Source organism: Colobus angolensis, unplaced genomic scaffold, assembly GCF_000951035.1.
Source record: "Colobus angolensis palliatus isolate OR3802 unplaced genomic scaffold, Cang.pa_1.0 Scaffold18, whole genome shotgun sequence".
Taxonomy (NCBI): domain Eukaryota; kingdom Metazoa; phylum Chordata; class Mammalia; order Primates; family Cercopithecidae; genus Colobus; species Colobus angolensis.
In genome coordinates, this window is record NW_012114932.1 from 1,775,492 (window position 1) to 1,798,059 (window position 22,568).

At 57.6% G+C, this 22,568-nt stretch overlaps 1 protein-coding gene across 1 annotated transcript; it reads right to left on the reverse strand.

Annotated features, from left to right (window-relative positions):
- Positions 1-1,728: 1,728 nt before the first annotated feature.
- SLC38A3 (solute carrier family 38, member 3) lies at positions 1,729-17,091 on the reverse strand. Its single transcript, XM_011939046.1, has 16 exons — positions 16,989-17,091; positions 8,393-8,544; positions 8,210-8,291; positions 7,922-8,037; positions 7,234-7,307; positions 7,057-7,149; positions 6,876-6,957; positions 5,377-5,459; positions 5,224-5,282; positions 4,861-5,025; positions 4,705-4,784; positions 4,332-4,432; positions 3,985-4,109; positions 3,754-3,898; positions 2,718-2,821; positions 1,729-2,629 (listed from the first exon to the last, which is right to left on the reverse strand). Exons 2-16 carry the CDS (start codon positions 8,491-8,493, stop codon positions 2,525-2,527), a joined length of 1,515 nt encoding a protein of 504 aa, XP_011794436.1. The 5' UTR covers positions 8,494-8,544; positions 16,989-17,091; the 3' UTR covers positions 1,729-2,524.
- Between the last annotated feature and the right edge of the window lie 5,477 nt (positions 17,092-22,568).

Genomic DNA, 22,568 nt, shown 5'->3' on the forward strand with positions numbered 1-22,568 from the left:
AAAATGTGTCTTTTTTTTTTTAAGACGGAGTCTTGCTCTGTCACCCAGGCTGGAGTGCAGTGGCGCCATCTCAACTCACTGCAAGTTCCGACTCCCAGGTTCACGCCATACTCCTGCCTCAGCCTTCCGTGTAGCTAGGACTACAGGCGCCTGCCACCACGCCTGGCTAATTTTTTGTATTTGTAGTAGAGACAGGGTTTCACTGTGTTAGCCAGGATGGTCTTGATTTCCTGACCTCGTGATCCACCCGTCTTGGCCTCCCAAAGTGCTGGGATTACAGGCGTGAACCACCATTACTGGCGATACTCATTTTCAAACAGTCATGTGGACACTTGGCTCTTGAATCTAGTGTAGTGGCCACGTTACCTGCCTCCTCCTTGCTGGAGCCTGCTGCCCATGGTCAGGCTGGAGGAGACCTGACTGGGCAAGCAGAGATGGCCTCTTGGGCCAGGGCCCAGTCTCCTTCCCCACACCAGTTGTGTGTATGTGTGTGCGCAGAGGGTGCTACCTTTAGCATATTCACCTGGTCTGCGGGGCCTGAGCCAGACGTGGTGTCCTGCTGCTGCTCTGACCTGCAGCCTTCTTTGGATGGAGGGAGTACAAGAAAAGACCCCCAGGTCTGCCTGCGGGATAGACTTGCCCTTCATTGTCCCCCACTGCCTAGGAACCAAGGGTTCCAGGCAGGGTTATGGCCCCATCGAGACCTCTAGAGGGCAGCCCCTATCATCAGAACACCCTGTGCTGCATCCACCTCTAGGCCAGTGTCCAGCTCTTTCCTGGGGCCACAGGGCTGCTGGGTGAGTCCCCAGCCTGGAGTCAGATGCCTGGGCCTGATGGGAATGGGACTCAGGAAGCTCCCCTCTGCTGAGCTGGCACTGCTGTGGGCCTAGCAGCCATCGGCTTGAGGAAGTTCTTTCTTCAGGATTTTCCCGAGCTGGCAGCTGCCTTGAAAATTCAAACTGGATCTTTCCTGCTGTCCTTTCCCCAGCGGCCTAGCCTGGTGCAGGGTCTCTCTTAATGAGGGTTTGGTGCCAAGGCTTGCGCAGCTCTATCCCACTGGGTCTCAGCTGGTTCAGGCCTGCTCAAGGCAGTGGGCAGCTTCCCAGTCCCACCGGGGCCAGGACACCTGGGGCTATCCTGCTTCCTTACAGCCCCTGCCCTACCTTGGACTCCCGCCTCCCTTTGCCATTTGGGGCCCCCCACACAGGGACTACTAACCCACTTTATTCACAGTGGATTTTACTGTTAATAAAAAGATCAGCCCAACAGGGCACAGGATTCCTGGACTTTTGTCCCCAGACTCAGGGCATTGACAGAGAGTTGACATGGCAGCCTGGGAGCTAGGGGAGGAAGGGGGCCCTTCCTGGGGCTCCCTCAGGGCTCAGCTGCCCCCAGCTCAGACCCTCCCTGAAGCTGCTGGGGATGCACCTCACGTTGCCTCCTTCCGGAGGCCTCTCTCTGTCCCACTTCCTGGGGCCTCATTAATTCCTCCCCACCTCACCCCGTGAGAAAGCAGGTCTGTGCTGAGCCTGGCCCAGGCCCAGAGCTGGGTCTGAGTGTGCCACTGGTTAGTTTGGGAGGCAGGGGGTGGGGTGGGTGGGGGACTTGCCCTGTCCCCACCCTCATCCCAGACAAAGAGACGGGGGCCCTCCATCACCATCCATGTTCTGGCCCCTACCTCACTTTCCAGGAATCCAGGGACCATGGAGACCAAGAATAGAAAACACAGCTGGTCTTATGTATAATATTTATAAAAGAGGGCTGCCAGCCTCCCCACCCTGTCCCAGTGTGGCCACTGGGGTCTTTGGCTCCCGGGGGCAGGCCACTCTGGGCCCCGGCCTGTCTCTTCTCCCAGCAGTGGAATGTGAGCTGTGGCCCAGGCTTGTGGCAGGGGGAGTCCCAGCCTCCCCAGGACTGGTGAAGGGACAGGGCAGCGGTCTCTTGGGGATAGCTACACCAGCCCCACCCTCAGCAGAACCTGCTGGCCCCAGCTATGGGGTATGAGAGGGTGTCATCCTGTGAAAGGGGATGGGAGAAGAGTATCCAAGGGCCCAAGTGTCTGAAAAGGGCCTAGGGAATAAAAGGGGGGAAAACAAGTGGGGAGATGAGGCTCCAGGGCACAGACCATGGCCTAGCAGCAGGGTAGGGGAATGGCTCTAGGCCGATTCCAGTTCTGTATGTTTCTACAGGCTGTATCTCCTCAGGAGGCAGCTGCTGGGCCCCAGTGTATGCATCTGTGCAAGGAGGGAATGAGGGGCTTGGGTGGGATCTAAGGTGACAGCCCCACCCTGCTCCCAGTTCAAGAAGCCCCTGCTGCTCTGGAGCCTAGCAGGGTAGTGGCCCAAGGGCCTTGGTCCTGGCTCTTGAACAAAAACCTTCCACAGAGAGGACATGGGGCCTGGCTGAATGCCACAGTGTTAATCGCGTCTTTCTCCTCCCCTGACTGGCCACTGGATGGGAGCAGGGGCTGAAGAGTCTGGGCAGGGCTGCTAGGGTGAGTAGACAGAAGAGCATGAGGGTCACCCTAGTGGTTTCCTCCATGCCGGCTGGTCCCTGAGGCCCAGTCAATGATGATGAAGCTCAAGCTCATGGTCATCAGCAAGAAGCCAAGCACAGCAAAACACAGGGCCTGTGAGATCAGAAGTCAGGGTCAGGTCCAAGGTCAGGGCAGTTCCCTTAGCCCCATACCAGCCTACCGGCCTCCAGGCCCCTCGCACCAGGATTTTGGGGGTGGATCTCGCAGGCTCCTTCTCAGTGGGCATGATTCGGAAGTAGAAGATGGCAGGGAAGATGAAGATGAGGCATGGGGCAGATGTGGCACCTGCAAAGAACAAGACATGGCCACTGCTGGCTCATATCCTCCTACTGACTAAGGTTTGGGGGTGGACTTTTCAATGAGATCAAATACTCCTTATTGAGAGAGTTTCACGTCGAGACCACTGGAGAGCTCTGCCTGATCCTAGCCCATCAGCCTCTCCCCCTTGTTCTCTATCCATGAGGATAGAAGGCTGGTGATGTCAGTGTCAGGAGAATGTCAGCCAGTGAAGCTAGCATTGAGAAAAGGCAAGTCAAGAGATGGAGAGAGATGAGGGCTTAAGGGTATTGGGCTCCAGGCTACAGCTATACTTGAAGGCTTCTCTGTTATTTGAGCCAGTGAATTCCTTTCTGCTTAATTCATTTCGAGTTAGATTTCGGACATAGAGAACGAAGAGTGCTGTCCGTGATATCCATGATACTCAGCCCCCAGGTCTGTCTGTCAGTCCTGGCAGAGTTTGTTAGTCCTCTGAGTTGGGTCACCCCAAAGATATTTCAGAATTGTCTGCTCTACCAGCTGAGAGCCCCATCTGGAATGTGGCAGTGGATGGAGCGCCAAACTTGGAGTGCAGTAATCCTGGGGCTGAATCAAGCCCAAGGCTCCTATTCACCAGCTGTGTGGCCCTGCTGCTCCTTTAATCACTCTGAAATTTAGTTTCCTGACATGTGAAATGTGGACAAGACCCAGTGAGATCCTTCGAGGAGGCCTCTGATCCCTGGGGTCCACCCCTGTCCTCCAGCATGGGGGACTGACTCAGTGACTCTGAGTCCCGAAAAGGGATTAGAATAGCCTATGGACAAAAGCTCAGATGGGAGGCCAAACTGTGCACATGGCCACTCCACTTAATGTAGGGTGTAAGCTCAGGAATCTGCCATGATTTGCAGAGGTGAATTCCTCTGGGGCAATACCCTGCTTCCACAGCAGGGCCAGACCCTCACCGATGACCCCAAAGATGCCCAGGATGTTGGGGGCAAAGATGACCAGCAGGTTGATACAAGTGAGCAGGCCAACAGCAATAAGCACGTGCCGCAGCCAGCTGAACTCCTGGTTCGGAAACAACATCTGCTGGATGGCGCGGCGCACCTGGGGGACAGGTGGGAAGAATAATCAGCCTGTTGGCCCCATCAGCCCCTCCCGCCACTGGTCTGGCCACCTGCCCACCAGCTCACCGGGAACAGAACGATGGGCACTGTGAGCGTGACTGCTGTCAGCACGGCTACACGCACACACAGGATCAGCACGTCAAATGAGTCCACCTTGCTGTAGGTGTGCAGCAGCTCTGACTCCACCCCATCTGTGGCAGGCAGGGAGGGTAGTCAGCAGGTGGCCCCAGGAAGGAGGTGGGATCTGAGCTGCCTGGGGGACCCCAACACTGTGGGGATTGGCATGCAGACTCACGTCCACAGCAGCAAGGAACAGCCAGGCACCACACGCCTCGGTATGGAGGGCACCATGGCCACAACCAGCCCCTTCCCCCCAGCCTGGCCTAGGCCTCTGCCCACCAGTGTCACCATACCATAGAAGGTGAGGTAGCCAAAGAGGGCAGCCAGGAAGTACATGATGTACATGACGGCGATGGACAGGTTGGAGATGTGCTGCATCTTCTTCTTGGAGGGGCTGTGGGTAAGTGGGGGATGGGTGTTGATGACAAGCTGGGTAACATTGGGAGACCCCCATGTGCCCCAAGCCCTCTCTGGCACCACACTTTCACCATTCAGCAGCTGAGGGAGTCTCCTTCTTGCTCATAATCGCCTCTCATGGCTGCCCCGGAGATCTTAGATAAAGTGACTTGGCTCCTGTCACTCCCCTCTCCACATTCAGGACCACATCCATTCTCCCCAGACCAGCTCAGGGCAGCCCCGCCCCCGCTGCCAGCCACAGATACCTACTCCTTGAGCTCGGTATAGATGGGCAGCACCTCGGGGTGGCAGACGAAGGCAAAGGCCATGATGGGGATGGTGTATGCTGTCTGGGGAAACATGAGGCTGTGTCAAGGCAGTCCCCCACTCTCACTGGGCCCCCGCCCCGCTCTGACCTGTCAGAACCTGTGAGTTGAGTGTGAAGTAACTGGGAGTGCAGAAGGCTGCAGCCTCAGGCTCGATCTGCAGCTGCACCTTCTCCTTCACGACCTCCATGTGGCTGAAGTTGCCTGCGGTGTTGTTGAAGTTGGGGGGCAGTGGGCAGGGCACGTGGAACTTTTTGTAGATGACCTGGAGTGGGGAGGGATGAGGGTGTTAGAGCCAGGCTGAGCTGCCTGGGAAGTTACCATGAAGCCACATCTAGATCAGGACTGTTGGAGCTGCCTTCTGGCCCAGGCTTCCCAGAGACACATGCCCCCTCCTGATGACAGGGAACTCCCCCGAGAGACCCGCTGCCCGCTTTCTCGGCCAACATGGAAGATGACTTACTGCAATTAGGAAGAACACCATGCAGCTAAGAGAGAAGCCGCTGGAGTAGCCCAGGTAGCCTGCAAAGTGGAGGGGGCACTCTGAGACCTGGGGCCCCTCCCATGGTATATGCCTCCAACATCTCATCCAAGGCTCTGACCCTTCCACACTCACCAAGCTGCCGCATCAGTGCCAGGGGCAGAATGATGATGACAGACACAAGGATCACCAGGTAGTTCCCATTTATGTACCAGTCCCTGCAGGGACAGGAATCGGGAGCCAGGGTCAGAATCCATTCAGCCTGGGATGGGGCCCCTGCCTCCCTCTGCTGGAGTTACCAGTGGTGCCAGTGAGTGACATCTGAAGAATGTTTGTCCACAGCTCTGAGTCTCACTTTCCCCATCTGCAAAATGGGCGTGCCCGGCCGGGCGTGGTGCCTCACGCCTGTAATCCCAGCACTTTGGGAGGCCAAGGTGGGTGGATCATCAGGTCAGGAGTTTGAGACCAGCCTGACCAACATGGTGAAATCCCGTCTCTACTAAAAATACAAAAAAAATTAGCTGGGCATGGTGGCAGGAGCCTATAATCCCAGCTACTCAGGAGGCTGAGGCAGGAGAATCGCATGAACCCAGGAGGCAGAGGTTGCAGTGAGCCGAAGACTACACCACTGTACTCCAGCCTGGGCAACAGAGCGAGACTCTGTCTCAAAAAAAAAAAAAAAAAAAGAAAGAAAGAAAGAAAAAAAAAGGGCGTGCCCTCAGTACTGTCCTTCAGGGTGACGTGAGAACTAAGGTTCCAGCCTGGCACACAGCTCATGCTCAGGACCCTCTCTATTATAGGCACTGCTGTTGCTTTTCTCAGGACACACAGGTCTGGGCCCAGCCTTTGGATGGAGGTGGGTGGGAGGAAGGGACCTGGTTCTAGAGGGAGGTGGTGTTTTCCACGGGGGTTTCAGGCACTTGCAATAACCTGTATCCCTTGCGGTTCCTTCTGGCATCTTGGCATTGCCTCATCCTGCTCCCTCCTCTAACCCACCAGGAATGGATATGGGGCACAGGGAAACAAGGAGATAAGGGCCAGGACCGTCCTCAAAGGCAAGCCCGGAGGTCAACTCCTTGGGAAAGGCCCAGGGCCCTAGGGGCAGAATTCCGGCTCTCCCTCTTGCCGGAGCTACTCTCAACCTCCCAGCCCCTCTGCTTGCTCGGCTGGGCTGACAAGAGCAGGGCCTGACTGTGTCCCCTCTGTCCCACAAAACACGTTTGATGCCCAGTCAATGCTGGTTAAAGTGATAGGCAACTGGGACACCTGGGCTTAATCTCTTGGTGGGGGGGGCAATCCCATGATCAGGAATAGCAGGTGCTTAGAGCTAAGCTTGAGCCTCCCACGCTCACAGGCTGGGTTCGGGGTGAGGAGGGGCCCAGCTTTCTCAGCTGCACCCTGCCCCTAGCCCCACATACCCCTTCTGGAGGGGGCGTCCCCTAGGTGCTTCCCAAGTGAGTGTGAACTGAATGCTGGCTCTGCTGGCAACTCTCCCACCTCCACCAGCTTCTTGTCTTCTTTGTCTTGTCTCTCCCACTAGCCCAGCCTGGCACCCCCACCCTCACCCAGCCCCCTACCCCACCCCTCCTCATTGCACCGCACCCCTCTCCTCCCCTCCCCACTCCAGGGCTCACGAGGTTTTCTCTTCCAGGTTCAGGAAGGTCTGTATGACAAGTGGCAGCTCAGACTTGATGATGTACAGGTAGCTGGACATGGCTGTGGGGAGAGGGGTGAGCAGGCGCTGGGGTCAGCCCAACCGGCCAGCTTTCAGGGCCGTCCGCTTGCCTACTGCCTGCCCCTGCCCACTGCTCTCACCTCCGATGTTCTGGAGCGTGATGGCCAGGGCTGCTGCCAGCTTTCCTGGGGTCCCAAAGGCACGGTAGCCCAGCTGCTCATAGGCACGGATGCCTGCAGAAGCAGGGTCAAGAAGTCAGGAACTTGCCCCAGTTTACCCACCAGCTCCCACCCATTCCAGGCTGGTGTGAAGCTCACCCACAACCCCTGAGGACTTGAGTAGCAGGTGGATGGAGTAGCTGGAGAGCAAGGCGACAGCCGTCAACAGGAACCTGGGGACACATGGGAAGATGGAAGCAAAAGGCCACTGGGGGCTACCCTAGCTGGCAGAGGGTGAGGGGCTCTGAGAGGCCTGGGGGTGAAGGGTCTGTGACCTGGGTGTCTGGACTTCCAACAGGTATGGATGCAAGCTCAGCAGGCCCCAGGGGTGATGAACACCACCCTGTTTGATCCAGGGTGGGACACACCCCAGAAGGGGCCCTCTGGGTCAAGAGTGTCCCTGTGACTGCCCTCTGAGCACCTTCTCCTCTCGAGTCCTTGAAACAAACATGTTTTCCATTCTGGCTTCAAGACAGAGCTCCCAGGCAAAGGACACGTGTGCCCACACAAAGCCTGGCCATGGGGCTTGGCTATCATGTGCAAGGCGGCAGAAGGACAGTCTCTGGCCTGTAAGACTGGCCTGTGTTGTGACCTCAGTTGGTTTACTGGGCAGTGAGGTGTACTTGTTTGGCTGTGGATGTTTTTTTCAGCCATGGTTTGTTAGTGTAAGAAGTGCCCACCCACTGCAGCCTGGGTGCTAGGACAGGGAACTGGCGGGTCCTGGGAGGTCATGATTGGTGACTTGCTTAGGGCCCCTATCTTTAGAAGGTTCTCTGAGGGCACTCACAGGAAAAGGATAATGCCCGTATTGGCCATGGCATAGGCGAGTCCCAGGATGCCGCTGCCCATGATGGCATTGCTGAGGTTGAACACTGACATCCCAAATGATGTCTTCCCTTCGAACTGCAGGCACCAGAATGGGATGGGAAAGGGTGGGAGGAGTCAGCAAGGGACAGGGGCATCGCGGCATTCCCCCTGACTGTCCCTCAGCCTCCCACTGCTGCCAGAGACCACCTCATTACTGCATCCAAGTTCCCCACAGTGTCCCCCAACAACCCGTTGCTGCCCTGCTCACGTCAGTGAAGTGTGGCTCCTTGCTGGGACTTTTCTGTAGGAAACTCTTGCCCTCAATACAGCTCCTTGTGGGGTCCTCGACCCTGTAGGCACAGGTCAGGGTGGGTGGCTCAGCTCCAGCCCTTTGCTCTGTACCCCTGCCCTGCCCTGTCTTGAGCCAGCACTGGGTCCCTCTTGTACTCACCTCTGGTTGCCTGCCATGGGGGTGATGACTGGGAGCAGCCCCTCTGAGTGTTTGCCATTGGGCACCAGCTCCACCATCTCTGTCTGCAAAGGCACCTCCATGGCTCAGGGCACACCACCAGGAGCACCGGTCTCACACCAACAGTCAGATGTCTGCAGAGCAGCCAGTCCCTCTGGTTAGCCCAATTACTTGGGCCTATGGCCCGCCTCTACCCGAGGCCTGCAGCCATAGCACACCTCCCAGAAGGTCACTTGGGACATACCCGCACATGCAGCTCTGCCTGCTGCCTCCCTGGGATCTGCCGTTGGGGGGATCCAGCTTGGACACCTGAGTTCCCAGCATGTTCTGATGGGACACCCTAGCCAGTACATAATGCATTTCTTACACGCACACCCATCCAGGCAAGCCTTTGGGGGCTCGGTTTCACCATCTGTGAAGTAAGGGTCATCTGGATGACCCAAGTTCAGAGCCCAGTGGCACCAGCATCCCCAGATGCTCAGTCCCAGGTCCCCAGACTTCACTCTGGGTATGTACCCGGGATAGACTTCTCCTCCTTGACATCAGTACTGGGAGATGGTTTCCTGCACTGACCCTGTGTCCAGGGGCCTCCTGCCCGATCTAGAATGGCACTGCCCGACGGCTGGAGGCCTCGGGACAGGGTGAGGGCTGTGGGCCCTGTTCCCAGCCGCCCGGCGGGCACTGCTGGCAGCCAGAACAAAGAGCCCTCTGTGGGCTGAGAGCTGGCGCTGGGAACGGCAGGCGCAGAGGCCGTCCCCCTCCCCGGAGCCAGGATGCCTGAGGCGGTGCTGGGTAGCTGGACACCTGGGCCCTTCCCGCCTGGCTGCGGCAAAGGGCCCTCAGGGGGCCTTCCAGGAAAAGGGTGCTCCAGGGCCGGTTCTCTGTGCCACACACGCCTCACCCTCCACACAGTCCTGGCCTCAGGGCCATGTTTTCTTCCAAGCCTCTCCTCTACTGCCAGGCAGGGAACCCCCAACCCTCAAGGGCCCACTGTCCAGGATTGGACCCTCTGAACAGACCCCCATTTCCTAGGGCCCCAGGCCAGGAGCTCAGGCCCTTGGCCGGCTGTAGAGGAGCCTGGGTCACCAGATCAGTATCCCTTCTCAGGGCTTGGCCCTGCTGGGCCTCAAAGGAACCAGCTCCCCTTTCCCCACCATCCCTGCCCACTGCCCAGACAACTCACTGGCCCCTCTCCCATCACTGGGTCCAGGAATTGCCTGCCTCATACCCAGAGGTGGCTGGGCATAGTGCCCCCAGGTTCTGTAAGGACACCCTGAAGGCCAGCCTGGCCAGCAGGAGAGCTGAGGCCAGAGTGGAGACCAGTGAGGGGGACAGCCCTGCCAGGCAGGACAGCCAGAGCCTGGTCCTGAAGCCATGGCGCCCTCTCTGCTGAGGAACCCTGAATTCTGCCTTGAACCCCCCATCCCCACTCCAGCCCCTGATGGTCTCAGGTCTGCCCTTGAATCTGGAGCACTGGGGGACTCAAATGTAGCACTCAGGGCTAGGGGTGAACAGGAGAGGCTGGGCTCAGGCCTCACGCCTGGTGCCCCGAAGGCTGCAGAGGTCACAGCAGCCTCTGGCCTCTCTGGTCAGAGGACTCCCTCCCTGTACTGCCCCAGGCAGCCCCAGGCTGGAGTTCAGATTCTGGCACCTGGACCCTGGAGACCCCACACATGGCACTCTTGCATCCCTCAAACTTGCCTCTCCTTCTGATGCCAGCATCTTACCTCCTCTCCTCCCAGCCCCACCTACTCAGGACTCTAACAATGTTAGCATCTCTTCTTGAGCCCTCTCCCCTGACCCCAGAGTTGCCTAGGTCCACCTGTCCTCATGCTCCTGCCCTAAGCCTTGCCATCAGCATCTCTCCAAGGGTCCCACCTGGGTATGGAAGTGCCAGTGCTGGCGTCCAGAGCTACTCCAGAGTCCCTCCTGCACTCAGTTGGGGGTGCCCTCTCTCAGCCCCCTGTCCTGGGCAGGCTGGGACAGGCCCTCAGAGTGTGCTGAGCTGGCAGCCTGGACAAAACACACTTCTCTGCCCTAATATTCTTCCATAGCAGCCAGGCACTGCCTCCAGGGAGACCACAGTCTGTGTCATGGGCCGTGGGAGGTGTCTGAGGTCTGAGCTCCAGGTTCCCCATCCCCCTGCAGGAGCTGGGCCTAGACCTTTGGGGCCTGGTGGCTATTACTCAATCATGACCAGTCATTGCTGGGTGTTGGGCTGGCCCGAGATCCCAGAAAGGATTTAGAATATCTCTCCTCAAGTGACCTCCAGCCTGAAAGAGACAACCCCCCCAAATAGCACCCTCATCACTACCCTGTAGCTCCTGCTGCAACTCAGTGTAAGCCACATAGTGCTGTGTCTCAAAAAAGAGGATGGGGGTGCTGGGCGCAGTGGCTCATGCCTGTAATCCCAGCACTTTGGGAGGCCGAGGCGAGCAGGATCACCTGAGGTCAGGAGTTCAAGACCAGCCTGACCAACATGGAAAAACCCCGTCTCTACTAAAAACACAAAATTAGCTCAGCGTGGTGGCGCATGCCTGTAATCCCAGCTACCTGGGAGGCTGAGGCAGGAGAATCGCTTGAACCTGGGAGGTGGAGGTTGCAGTGAGCCGAGATTGTGTCATTGCATTCTAGCCTGACCAACAAGAGCCAAACTCCATCTCAAAAAAAAAAAAAAAAAAAAAAAGGATGAGGGAATTAAGGAAGACTTCCTGGAGGAGGTAACGAAGCCAGTCCTAAAATTCCAGTAGGCACCCTGGGGTGTCAAACAGGAAACGGGGCACCAGGCAGAGAGCAGAGCATAGGCAGAGGCCCTGAAGTGCAGTACAAGGCAGGTTGTGAGGGTTGAAGGAAGGTTCTGTGGTGACAGACAAACCTGATAGAGCTGTAAAGGCCAGGTCCAGGAGTATGGACTTTGGTCCAGGGCAGGGAGGAGGGCTGGGGGCTGGGGACCAGGGTGAGGATTAGCACTGGCCTGGCATGGAGCCCCCAGCCATTCCCTGAGGCTGCCAGCCCTTTTTTGACAGCTCCTACCCCTCAGGCCTGTGGCCTCCCAGGCTCCTTTGTATCCAGGAGTCAGGGTAAACTCAGGGAAGGGCCCCCGCATGAGAAAGGATCCCAGCAGAGCCTGATCCCCTGTGTTGAAAGCCCAGAGTAGACCTTTTGGTGCTGGGCTTGGCCCTGCCTCACTGTGTGGCTAGGGGCAGCATACTCCCCAACTCCCTATCCTCTAGGGGTCCCGTGAGGCTTGGTCAAAGTTTGGGATCAGTGAGGAGCCTCCCCAAAGCCTTCACCCCCAGGGCAGGCCATGGGTGCCCAGAGAGTGGCCAGGTGCTAGAGGGTGGGGAGATCATAGTGGCCTTGGGCTGGGCATCAGAATGGCATGTCATGGATGTAGTGTGAGCCCAGGCAGTAGATCAACGGCCCAGGCCCTTGCCCTGGGACCTGTTTTGCTTTCCTGGGAGATAAGGGCCAGGAGGGGCCAGGAGCCACAGGGATGGTGCAGCAGGTAACGCCCGCCCACGCAAACATCACCCGGTGAGAATTCATCAGTCACACCTCAGCAGGTGTTGAGTTTGGCTAATTAAAGATTTTGAGCCCCAGGAATCCAGGCCACCTCAGGGCAGCTGATGCAAGCAGCTACAGGAAGCACAGCTCTCTGCCCAGGGATCAAGGTCCTTGGAGTCCCCAGGACTCTGAGCCTTGCTTTCCTTCCCCATGCTCAGAAACATAAGTAGGTCTGGGTCTGCAGTAGTGAGCTGGTGACAGGGAGGCCTTCACGCTCTTTTTTCCTTGGTGGTCACTTGTACCAGCGGAGGCACAGACCCCCTGGAGCTTACTGCTAAGGCCCAGGCTTCCTGACCTCCGCCAAGATCTCAGGAGAGAGACAGCTCGCCTGGCTTGAGGGTCCTTCATGATTATTCCTGGGGGCTCAGGGGTGAGGGCTGCCCCCAGTTCCAGCTCAGCTCATTTTTACCACTCCCCTCCTTGACTGAGACAGGGTGCCCCCCCTTCTAAGTCTGGTACCCATCTGGACAGTTACCCCACTGTCCACCTGCTCCTCCAGGCTTCAGAGGGAAGATGCCCCCTCCTAGGACAAGGTGTTAGTAAGGGGGGGAACCAGATCCAATGGAGACATTTGGACTGTATGTTCTCAAGGCACAGCCACAGGAATTGATGGTAGTTGATTGCTGGGGTCAGGGGTCTAGGGACAAAGCAAGTGGGAGGAGGATGTTAGAACAGGGAAAAGACACCTCTTACCCTCCTCCAGACCCACGTTTCCAGATTTTGACCCCAGTAGATTCTAGTCCTCCCTCTGCCACATCCTCCTCATCAACAACACAACAATGCAAGTGGCCAGTGTGTGACCAATACTGGGTTAATACTGAAGAAGTGACATGCAGGAGGGGGCACATTCAGGGGAAGGCAGATGGCCCAGAGAACTGAACTACTGGCCATGTTAATCCTCAACCCCCAGTTCCCTGGCCTTGGGATCTAGGGTCTGTGGCTGTGTGTTCTGGGCATCCGGAGGTGTCTAGGAGGATCTGAGAGACCCAGCTGGGGCCGGAAGGTAGACTTTCCTGTGGCCGGGTACATTTTCTAACAGATGCTTGTAGCTGGGCCTAACCTTAGGCACCTCAGCCTCCCTTCCCACCCAGCCCTGGACCCTCCTTGCTCAGGCTGCCACCCGTAGAGGTTGCAGCCAGAAGCTCTTGGTTCACGAGTGGGCTACAGCAACAGCAGCCCCCACCTCCCCCATTGCCAGTCTGCTGAGAAGGACGTGCAGCCCGAGGCCCAGCTGAGGCAAAGGACAGGACATCACGTGACTGTGGCCCCCCAGGGGCAGGGGAGACCCTGCGCCAGCCAGCCCATTCTCCTCCCTGCTGACCCGGAATCCCCTGGAGCCGGCCAAATATTTGGACAGCCGGACTTCTGGCCTCAAAGAAAGCTGAAACACAGGCCTCGGGCAGTTCAGGACTCATCAGAGAGTCCGATGGGGGGCTAAAGTCAAGGTCGGCCTGGAGGAGGGGCAACATCCAACATCAGGAAGAAGAGGAAGAGGGAGGGAAGAGAGAGAGAGAGGGAGAGAGCAGGGAGAGAAAACACAGTCATTAGCTCCATACATCCATGCATACTGATCCATACAGACAGACAGACAGACAGAGATGCAGAGGCCCAGGGAGACAGGGAAATGCAGATGCACACAGAGGGACACAGACAGAAAAACAGACAAAAATCACATGCAGATAGCAGACAGACATTTAGACAGGGAGACAGAGAGTGACAGAGACAACCAGGGAGGTGAGAAACAGAGTGAGCGCCCAGTCAGAGACAGCCAAATGGAGGAAGAGACAGACAACGAGACAGCAAGAGACAGTTGTAAGGCCAGGCGTGGTGGCTCACACCTGTAATCCCAGCACTTTGGGAGGCTGAGATGGGCAGATCACCTGAGCCCAGGAGTTCGAGACCAGCCTGGCCAACATGGTGAAACCCCATCTCTACTAAAAATACAAAAATCATCCAGGCATGGTGGCAGGTGCCCGTAATCCCAGCTATTCGGGAGGCCGAGGCAGGAGAATTGCTTGATCCCGGAGGCAGAGGTTGCAGTGAGCCAAGATCACGCCACTGCACGCCAGCCTGGGTAACAGAGAGAGATCCTATCTCAAAAAAAAAAAAAAAGAGAGACAATTGAGGAAAAAGAGAGTCCCAGAAAGAGCAAGAAGGGGAGAGGGAGCCAGGGATCCCAGGTGAGGGGTCAGTAGGCCCAATGGACACTGCCAAGATGGCCAGGCAGAACCCTGGAGGACCCCACAAAAAGACTGCTGCTGTGCCTCCAGGTCTCCACAGAGCAGGTTATGCCCCTACCAGCCAGGTGCTATGACACCCAGAGGGTGGGGCTGAGCCCACTAGGGTCACAAGGCCAGGCCCAACTGGAAAGCTCAGAGATCCCTGGTCCAGCACCCAGGACTTGTCTACCTGAGCAATGGAAAATATATGTGGAGATGATGGTCATTTGGAGTGACCCCCATTCTCAGCAGCCATGCACGTGTGCAGACGTGCCGGCTGAGAGGCTGTGTACAGGACGTGGCCCGCAGAGCGGAAATTCAAAACCAAGCCACCCCAGGCCACTGGCCGGAAAGCCCCTCCTGCCCAGCAGCTGGTCCTTCCCTTTGGCCCCCAGAAGCCCCGCCTGGTCCTCTAGAGCCCCACCCTGTTCTCCTATGTCTGTCCTACCACCCAGAGTCAAAGGCCTACCCTTCGCCCACTAGACAAGAGTACACAGGGCACACAGTGGGTGCTTAGCAAATGTTAAATGAATGGAATGGCCAGGCACGGTGGCTCACACTTGTAATTCCAGCACTTTGGGAGGCCAAAGCAGGCAGACTGCTTGAGCTCAGGAGTCCGAGACCAGTCTGGGCAACATGATGAAACTCTGCCTCTACCAAAAATACAAAAAAACTATCCAGGCTTAGTGTTGCGCACCTTTCGGTCCTGGCTACTCAGAAGGCTGAGATGGGAGAATTGCTTGAGCCTGGGAGGCGGCGGCTGCAGTAAGGCTAGATTGTGCCACTGCACTCCAGCCTGGGCAACAGAGTGAGACCCCATCTCAAAAAATGAAACAAATAAAAATAAATTAATGGAATGCAGTCGAGGCCCTCGGCAAGCCCTCTTACCTGCTCCAACTGAGGCCTGGCCCCTGGCCATGTCTACACTAGAACATCCTCCCACTGAGACCCAATTCTACTATAGCATAGACTGTACATTCCACCTCAGCTTTCTGTTCACAGAGACGCCAAAACTGCACCTCCCTGGTGGCCCACACGCACCACTCCCCTCCAAATATGTTTCCCTCTCAAACTGGATGCTTGTCCTCACACCAGACTTCCAGGGTGTGGCCAGTTCAGCTTAAAATCCTTCCCTGACTCAACCCAGAGACCATGAACCACCCAGGTACTCTTGTTGTGCCTCAGTTTCTCCATCTGTCCAAGGCTTCAAGGCTACTTGCTAGGGCAATGGCACAAGAAGAGGAGCAACCAGTTGTCATGATCTGGCAACTTGGAGCCCTGGACTGGTGTGGGGACCATTTGTGACATGGGCCAAAAGAACCAGCACACAACGAAGAGTGACTTGAGAGGCCAGCGAAGACATGGGTCCCATGGGCCCAGGCAGAGCAAAATTCTGAGATACACACTCCCACCCTCCCCAGAGATTCAGCTCCCTGCTCCCAATGTCAAGAAATCAGATTCCCATTTCTGGTTTCAGTCATTCCAGCCCTCTCAGAGATGGGCCAGGCTTGGCGTCTTCCAGTCCTGACCCTCCCACCAGTGATGCTTCTTGCAGGAAGGGTACCCTGGCTGTGCCTAATTTCCCCCATTCAAAATCGAACCATCCTTGGGTCTCTTTAGCTTTCTATCCCCCAGACTGAGAGCCCTGAGGGATTTGCTTCCTTTCCAAAAGGAAATGAGCCCCATCCCAGACCTTTTACAGAACAGGAAGAGGTGAAAGGTCCAAGGGCGTTTTCCAGGGGCAGGTCTGTGCCCTGAGTGGGTCATGGAAGAAAGGACAGGGTTGGCAGGCTGAAGGAAGGATGGGCATGAGTGGGGATGTCCTCCATGGTGTTCCTCAGGGCTCAAGAGCCTTTGACTTAGCCTTTCTCAGACCTGTTTGGGAGCCCATACCTGGACTCAGGACTCAGGTCCCTGTGGGGGGAAAAGGGCGGGTCCCCGCTGGTCCCGCCCCTGGCTTCCCCCTGCCCGGGTGTAAACAAACGCACGCATTCGCTGTGGCCAATCGAAGGGGCCAACCGGGCGGGGGCGGGCTCTTGCAAACCAAGTCTTGGTTCCTTCTCTCTGCAGTGCGCTGCGCCGGCTCTGACTTATACCCTACCCAGCTCCAGGTTGGGAGGAGCTCGCACGGCGCCACGGCCACAGGTCAGGGAGCCACGCGCGTCGTGCGCCTTCTGTGCCTGCTGGCTCCTCTGCAAATGGCACCGGCTCTGGGACCAGCATGTACCTCGCGGCCCCTCAGGTGGCCCGGCCCGATCTGCCCTCAAGCCCTTGTCCAAAGCAGCCGGGATAAATATACCAGGATTCCCATCGTGCCAGCCGGGCTGCTCTGCCTGTCAGGCGCCCGTCGGGGCAGCGCTCCAGGGACTGCTCCAGGCTCCTCTTGGGTCCTCACCTCGGGCCCTCTGCAGCCTGCCCCACGGGCCCTGCCTCAGAAAGCCTGTGGCGTGCCGCCCGAGCCTCCAACAAGGCGTCCTGTGGTCCCAGCCCCGGCTGCCCGCCGACCTCCTGCTGTACCTCCCGGCCATGCCGAGAGGCCCCAAGGCGACGACGTGTCCCTCCCGGTACCTCCAGCGCCCTGCTGAAGCTCGGCGCTGAGTCCCGACTGGCAGGTCCCCAAGACCGGCGCCTGGAGCGCGCGGGGCTTTGGCTCGCCGGAGGCTGGGGCGCCTGCCCGGGTCAGGACGGGAGAGGAGAGCTGCCCAGAGCCCGGCTATGGACAAGGAGGGTGGACAGTAGCGCTCGGCCCACCCGATTCCCCTGTGCGGCAGGATGAACACCCGAAGCGGTACCTGGCCTCGCGGCTGGGCACGCGCGGCGCTCCGCTCGGGCCGGTGCGGTCCGCTCTGCTCCCGGCTGAACTCAGGGCTGCAACAGCGACAACAGCGACGTGGGGGATGAAGGGCGCCCGGCCCCGCCCCCGGCCCGCCCCCGGCCCGCCAATCCCTGGCGGCCCGCGGGAGGAGGGGCTGGTCGGGGAATGGCTGGGGCCGGGGCAGCCCGGGAGCAAAGGGGCGGCCTGAGCGTTAAGGAGCCCCTAGGTGGAAGAGCAGAGCTGCCGGAGGGGCTCCGTTGAGTCTTGTGGGGGGAATGCTTCAGTCCGAAGCAGATTCTCTCTGAGGTCTGTGGGTGTCACCTTAACCCCTGAAACGCTCTGCCCACACCCCTCAAAACCAGAAGGGGAGCTTCAGTCAAGAGGACTGGCAATGCATAGCCTCAGTGAGGGATGCTTGAATGAGGGACTTCCAGGCGACACTCAGGCAACAAAATATCTCTTCTATCTGCCTCCCCCTTCCCAACCAGGGGTGGGGTCGGGGTGAGTGTGGGAGGGCTTCTTGTATCAATTCTGTCTCCACCCCAGATATTCAGAGGAGGCTGAGGCTGGAACAGAGAGGGCAGGGGTGGCGAGGTCAGGCAAAGAGTAAGGCTTGGCTTGCTTGAGCCTCACCTGGGGCCCCCCCAATCATGACCCCCGTCCTTATTTAGAAAGTGTAGGAGACAGCTGTCAGCCTGTCCACAAGAAGGGGGCTGGGACTTGGTGCCCTGGGGACAGACAGGGGTTTTAGGATGGCCCCGTTCTTGGCTGGGGGTACCTATCCCACCCCTGCCTGCTTTCCACACAAGGCCTTGGTGCTCAGAGGCGGGTGATAGGTGTTAAGGTCCCAGGTTCTGCCAGTAGGAAGCTGGGGGAGATGCTGACCTTTGGGGTGAACTGGGGGGGTTCTCAGAACAGCTGTGCCCCTTGCTTCTCAGCCACTGGCTCTGATCCGATTAATCTCATGGCCTCTGCTGTTCCTATCCAAGCTGGTCTTCTCTGTGTCATGCCTGCCCCGCTTCCCAGTGCTGGAGGAATGCCCTCAGAGGACATACCCGACCCTCCCTTGCCCTGGGCTGGGAGTCAGGACTCCAGGATTCTCTCCTGCTGACTCACAGAACTACCACAGCCAAGCCCTGGCGTACCTCAGTTTCCCTCTATCACATGGAAATGGCTGTCTTTTTTCCTGAGGGGAATGGACAGAGGGGAAGCTGTGAGATGGGGTAGGGGGCTCAGCTCTGGCTGGTAGGGCTAGAGAGAAAAGCATTGGGATGGTGGCACCCCCTGAAAACCTCAAGCCACTCGAACTTCTGCCTTGCTGGTGACTGGAAAATGGGAAAGGGCTGCCTTTCACTCCTCGTCTGGAGCCGATATCATCGCTAGATCAGAGCTCACTTTGACTCCCACCCTCCAAAAGGACATGGATCTGCCATGGGACAGAGCCATATAGAAGAGGCGCTGAGGAGGATCTCAGGCCTGCCTCCCACCTCTCAACCTCCTACCTGCAGACACCCTGGATGCTCACAGGAGCTGTCTGCAAAGGGCTGGTGGCTCTCACTGGCAGTTCATGAGGGGCCAGGGCTGGCTCAAGGTCACCTGGGATATGGGTGTTGGGGTCCTCAATCTAGACTGGAGGAAGCAGGGGCTGGCTGGGCTGGGCTGCTGTGGGAGGCCCAGAGGCGGGTATGATGTGGGGTCCCTGGGTCAGACCAGTTGTGGCCAGGCTGGGGGAGGGGCTGACTGTTTGTTGTTGCTAGGCCTGGGCCCTAGCCAGGGCAAACACAGCTCGGAGGCCTTTCCCGCCACCTGCCGAATCTCCCGGCCCAGCCTGTGGTGGCCGGACAGCTGGACAGCTAGGATGTGGCTCTGAGAGCTGCTGGTCGCCTTCTCCCAGAGGCTGGAGGGAATGTCCATCCGAGCAACCGCAGGGTTGCAGGCAGCCTCTTGGGATGGAGGATGGGGGAAGCTTTATCCCAGGCTTCAGCCCAGCCTCCGCCTCCACTGCCCCATCTCCGCAAACTTAAACCCAGGCCTGAAAGACTGCCAGACCCGTGCAGCAGAGCTCAGGGCTCCAGGACCACTCACATCCTCCTTCCAGGGCACCAATAGCCCTTGGCTCTCCTCCTTCCTTTCTAGTAATGAACTCTTAGCCACTAGCTAGGCCGCCTCTTTTCACCATGCCACCACCTCTGTTAACATGCTGTCCACACAGTGCCCCAAGACCATCTCCAACAGCAATGCCCCATCTTCGCCTCCAACCCAGCCCTTCCAGAGCCCAGTATCTGTGTCCCCTGACTCCTCAGACCCCTGCAGCTCCTGCCCCCCCACACCTGGCTGGTCTCACTCATATCTCCCCACCTGCTCCCAGCAGGCCTCTCCACCTCTCCCAGGCCTGGCTGGCCTCGCTGTACACGTTCCTGCTCTTCACAGAACTTGCTAGCTTTCATGCTCCTGTGCCTCTGCCCTCGTACTTCCCAGGGCTGAAGTTTCCCTATCCTGTCCCACCTCCTTGGCAGACTCCTACTTGTCCTTCATCATCCTCGTAGATCACCTCTGAGAACCCTGCTTGAGTCATCGTGAAGAGCCAGCTAGTCCAACAATGGCTGCTCTTGCTGCTCTTGTCACCCCACCCACACAGCCCCAGCCCTAGTGTCTCCAAGCACTATCTCCAGGTGGTCTAGAAGTGAAAACGCCTGCAAGGTTGGAGGGCGCAAATCAAGGAGAGCCTGATGGCGAAGCAACCCACGGACTTGCTCTGCCAAGGGGAAGAAGGCACAAGCCAGGGTGGGGAGGGACAGGGCACCGTGGATGGAGAAAGGAGCTTGGCTGGAGGGAAAAGGAGCCTGGGCGTCAGGCTAGCCCTGGTGGGCGGAGGGCTGCGTGCAGGGCAGCACGCTCCTTCTGGGCTCATGATCGGGAGTTTGAAATCCTCAGGAGAAGGTGGTTGTCACCCCTACACCTCAGGGTCTATTACTACACCTCAGCTGCTGACTATGCTCTGCTCAGTTTGGTGCCTGGGAGGCTACTCTTTGGGCATGAACAGGGCTTTATTGCCACAACACAGAGTGTAGAAGTATGGAGGGGACCCATAGGCAACCCTCTTATCCAGCCCTTCCCCGGCCTGGGCCCCCAGAACTGGTGACCTCATGGCTAAGGCCTCACCCCCACAGCCCTGACATGCCTACCCTCTCTCCTGAGATCTGGCCCCCAGCTTCTCCGGCCACTGAAGCGGCTTAATAAGCCCTGGTCACATGGACTGTGCTACTGCCTGTGGGGAGGGCCCAAACCCCTAGTGGCCACCCGGCCAGGCCCTGACGTCAGCAGCATTAACTGTCCACCAGGCTTGTCTAATCTCTGGTCGGTGGCCGGGCCAGGTTAGTCCCGCCAGAGCCAGAGTTGAAGACTGTGGGGGCCCTCAGGGGCACCTTGAGGTTGTAGGTCAGGTAGGGATGGTGGTGGGTGAGGTGACCACAGTAAATGCCCCCCACCTACAAGACTGGGGTGTGGCCACTGTGCTGACTCTGGGCCAGTGCTCTCTGATCCTCTGCACTGGACTATGAATCAGGCATCAGGTACCCATTGATCCTGCTCCTTAGGGTGTAATTACACTGGTGTGGTGAGCAGGGCTAAGCAGGTTTCAGGCTGGGAGACTCAGGGCCTTTCTGCACTTGCTGACCATGGACAGGGCAGTTTGAGGCCAGGCAGTGTCCCCAGCTCACAGAATCCGTGAGTACCGACCCTGAATCCCAGACCCCAGGGTCAGAAGCATATGTGGGTGGGACCATCTGGAGGGCAGGGTCCAGCCCCTGCATGTTGTTGGGGCTCTTCTGTCCCTTGCCCAGGAAGGCCGGGGAGCGCATTACCTTTCTGCCAAGACAAGGTGGCTATGCAGAAGGCCCCACTAAGTCACCTCTCCTGACAGCTTCCTCCCTCTCAAGCCTAACACTTCCAACTCCTCAAGGCCTCCTATCCCATGCCCATTACCTCCCTCTGTCACTACCCACATCCCACCTCACTCTAGCAAACTGGGGAGCGGGTCCTTAGTAGAGATGAACAGCCCTGGCTCAGTCAGGCCAACAGCACCCAGCAAGGGTCTTGCACCACTGGCCAGATCCCCACCCCATGCCCAGTCTTCTGAGCAGCACCAATATCACTGCTCACATGTGTGCTGGCCTCCCAACCCCATCCAGTGTTCTTCCTGTGTTCAGGCCTGGGTGCCCTCATGCTCCCCTCTCCAGCCTCCCACAGGCTCACAGCTCCCCACCACCTGGACATTGAGGATGCCACCTACACTTAGCTTTCTGTCCAGCACTGAGTATCAGTCAGCCTCCTGGGCATCTCTCCCAAGCACTACAGGTCCTGCAAATTCAGCCCATCCAACACCCCTTTGCAATACGGGCTTGGTGGGGGCGTTGCCTGTGCTTGCTCAACCGCTCAGACCCCAACCCATGTCACTGAGCCCCTCGCCTTGTAGCCTTGGTTTTGTCAGATAATGGAGTCATAACCTATGCCTCATGGGGACCCGAGCTACACTCCTCTCCTCCTCCAAACTCACATTGGCTCCAGGAAAAATATGTGCCCCATATACGTGTTCTAATGAAAAAAAATTTTTTTTTTTTGAGACAGAGTCTCCCTCTTTCACGCAGTGGCACAATCTCAGTGCAACCTCTGCTTCCCAGCTCCAGCAGTTCTCCTGCCTCAGCCTCACGAGTAGCTGGGACTACAGGGATGTGCCACCACACCCAGCTAATTTTTGTGTTTTTAGTAGAGATGGGGTTTCACCATGTTGGCCAGGCTGGTCTCGAACTCCTGACCTCAGGTGATTCTTCCCCCTCTGCCTCCCAAAATGCTAGGATTACAGTCATGAGCCACCACGCCCAGCCTTAATGAAAATTTTTAATAATTATTTTTTCAAGAAGCAAATTTTGAAAATATTATTGGTTATTTTTGTCTCCATTGAACCCAGGAAAATAGAATTATAAGAAATTCTGGCTGGGCACAGTGGCTCATGCCTGCAATCTCAGCACTTTGGGAGGTGAGGCGGGCGGATCACCTGAGGTCGGAAGTTCAAGATTAGCCTGACTAACATGGAAAAACCCCATCTCTACTAAAAATACAAAATTAGACAGGTGTGGTGGCACATGCCTGTAATCCCAGTTACTCGGGAGACTGAGGCAGGAGAATCACTTGAACCCAGGAGGCGGAAGTTGCGGTGAGCCAAGATCGCACCATTGCACTCCAGCCTGGGCAACACAAGTGAAACTCCATCTCAAAAAGAAAAAAGAAAAAAAGGCCGGGTGTAGTGGCTCACACCTGTAATCCCAGCACTTTGGGAGGCCAAAGTGGGTGGATTACGAGGTCAGGAGATCGAGACCATCCTGGTTAACATGGTGAAACCCCGTCTCTACTAAAACTACAAAAAAAATTAGCCGGGCGTGGTGGCAGGCTCCTGTAGTCCCAGCTACTCAGGAGACTGAGGCAAGAGAATGGTGTGAGCCCGGGCAGCAGAGCTTGCAGTGAGCCGAGATTGGGTCACTGCACTCCAGCCTGGGTGACA

What these genes read in the sequence shown, in the direction of transcription:
- SLC38A3 (XM_011939046.1), bottom strand. Translation starts at nt 8,493, where the DNA reads ATGGAGGTGCCTTTGCAGACAGAGATGGTGGAGCTGGTGCCCAATGGC. An exon ending in ATCTATACCGAGCTCAAGGA is followed by an intron (nt 4,433 to 4,704) that starts GTAGGTATCTGT and finishes ACTTACCCACAG; the next exon opens with CCCCTCCAAGAAGAAGATGC. An exon ending in TGCCCATCGTTCTGTTCCCG is followed by an intron (nt 3,899 to 3,984) that starts GTGAGCTGGTGG and finishes CCTGTCCCCCAG; the next exon opens with GTGCGCCGCGCCATCCAGCA.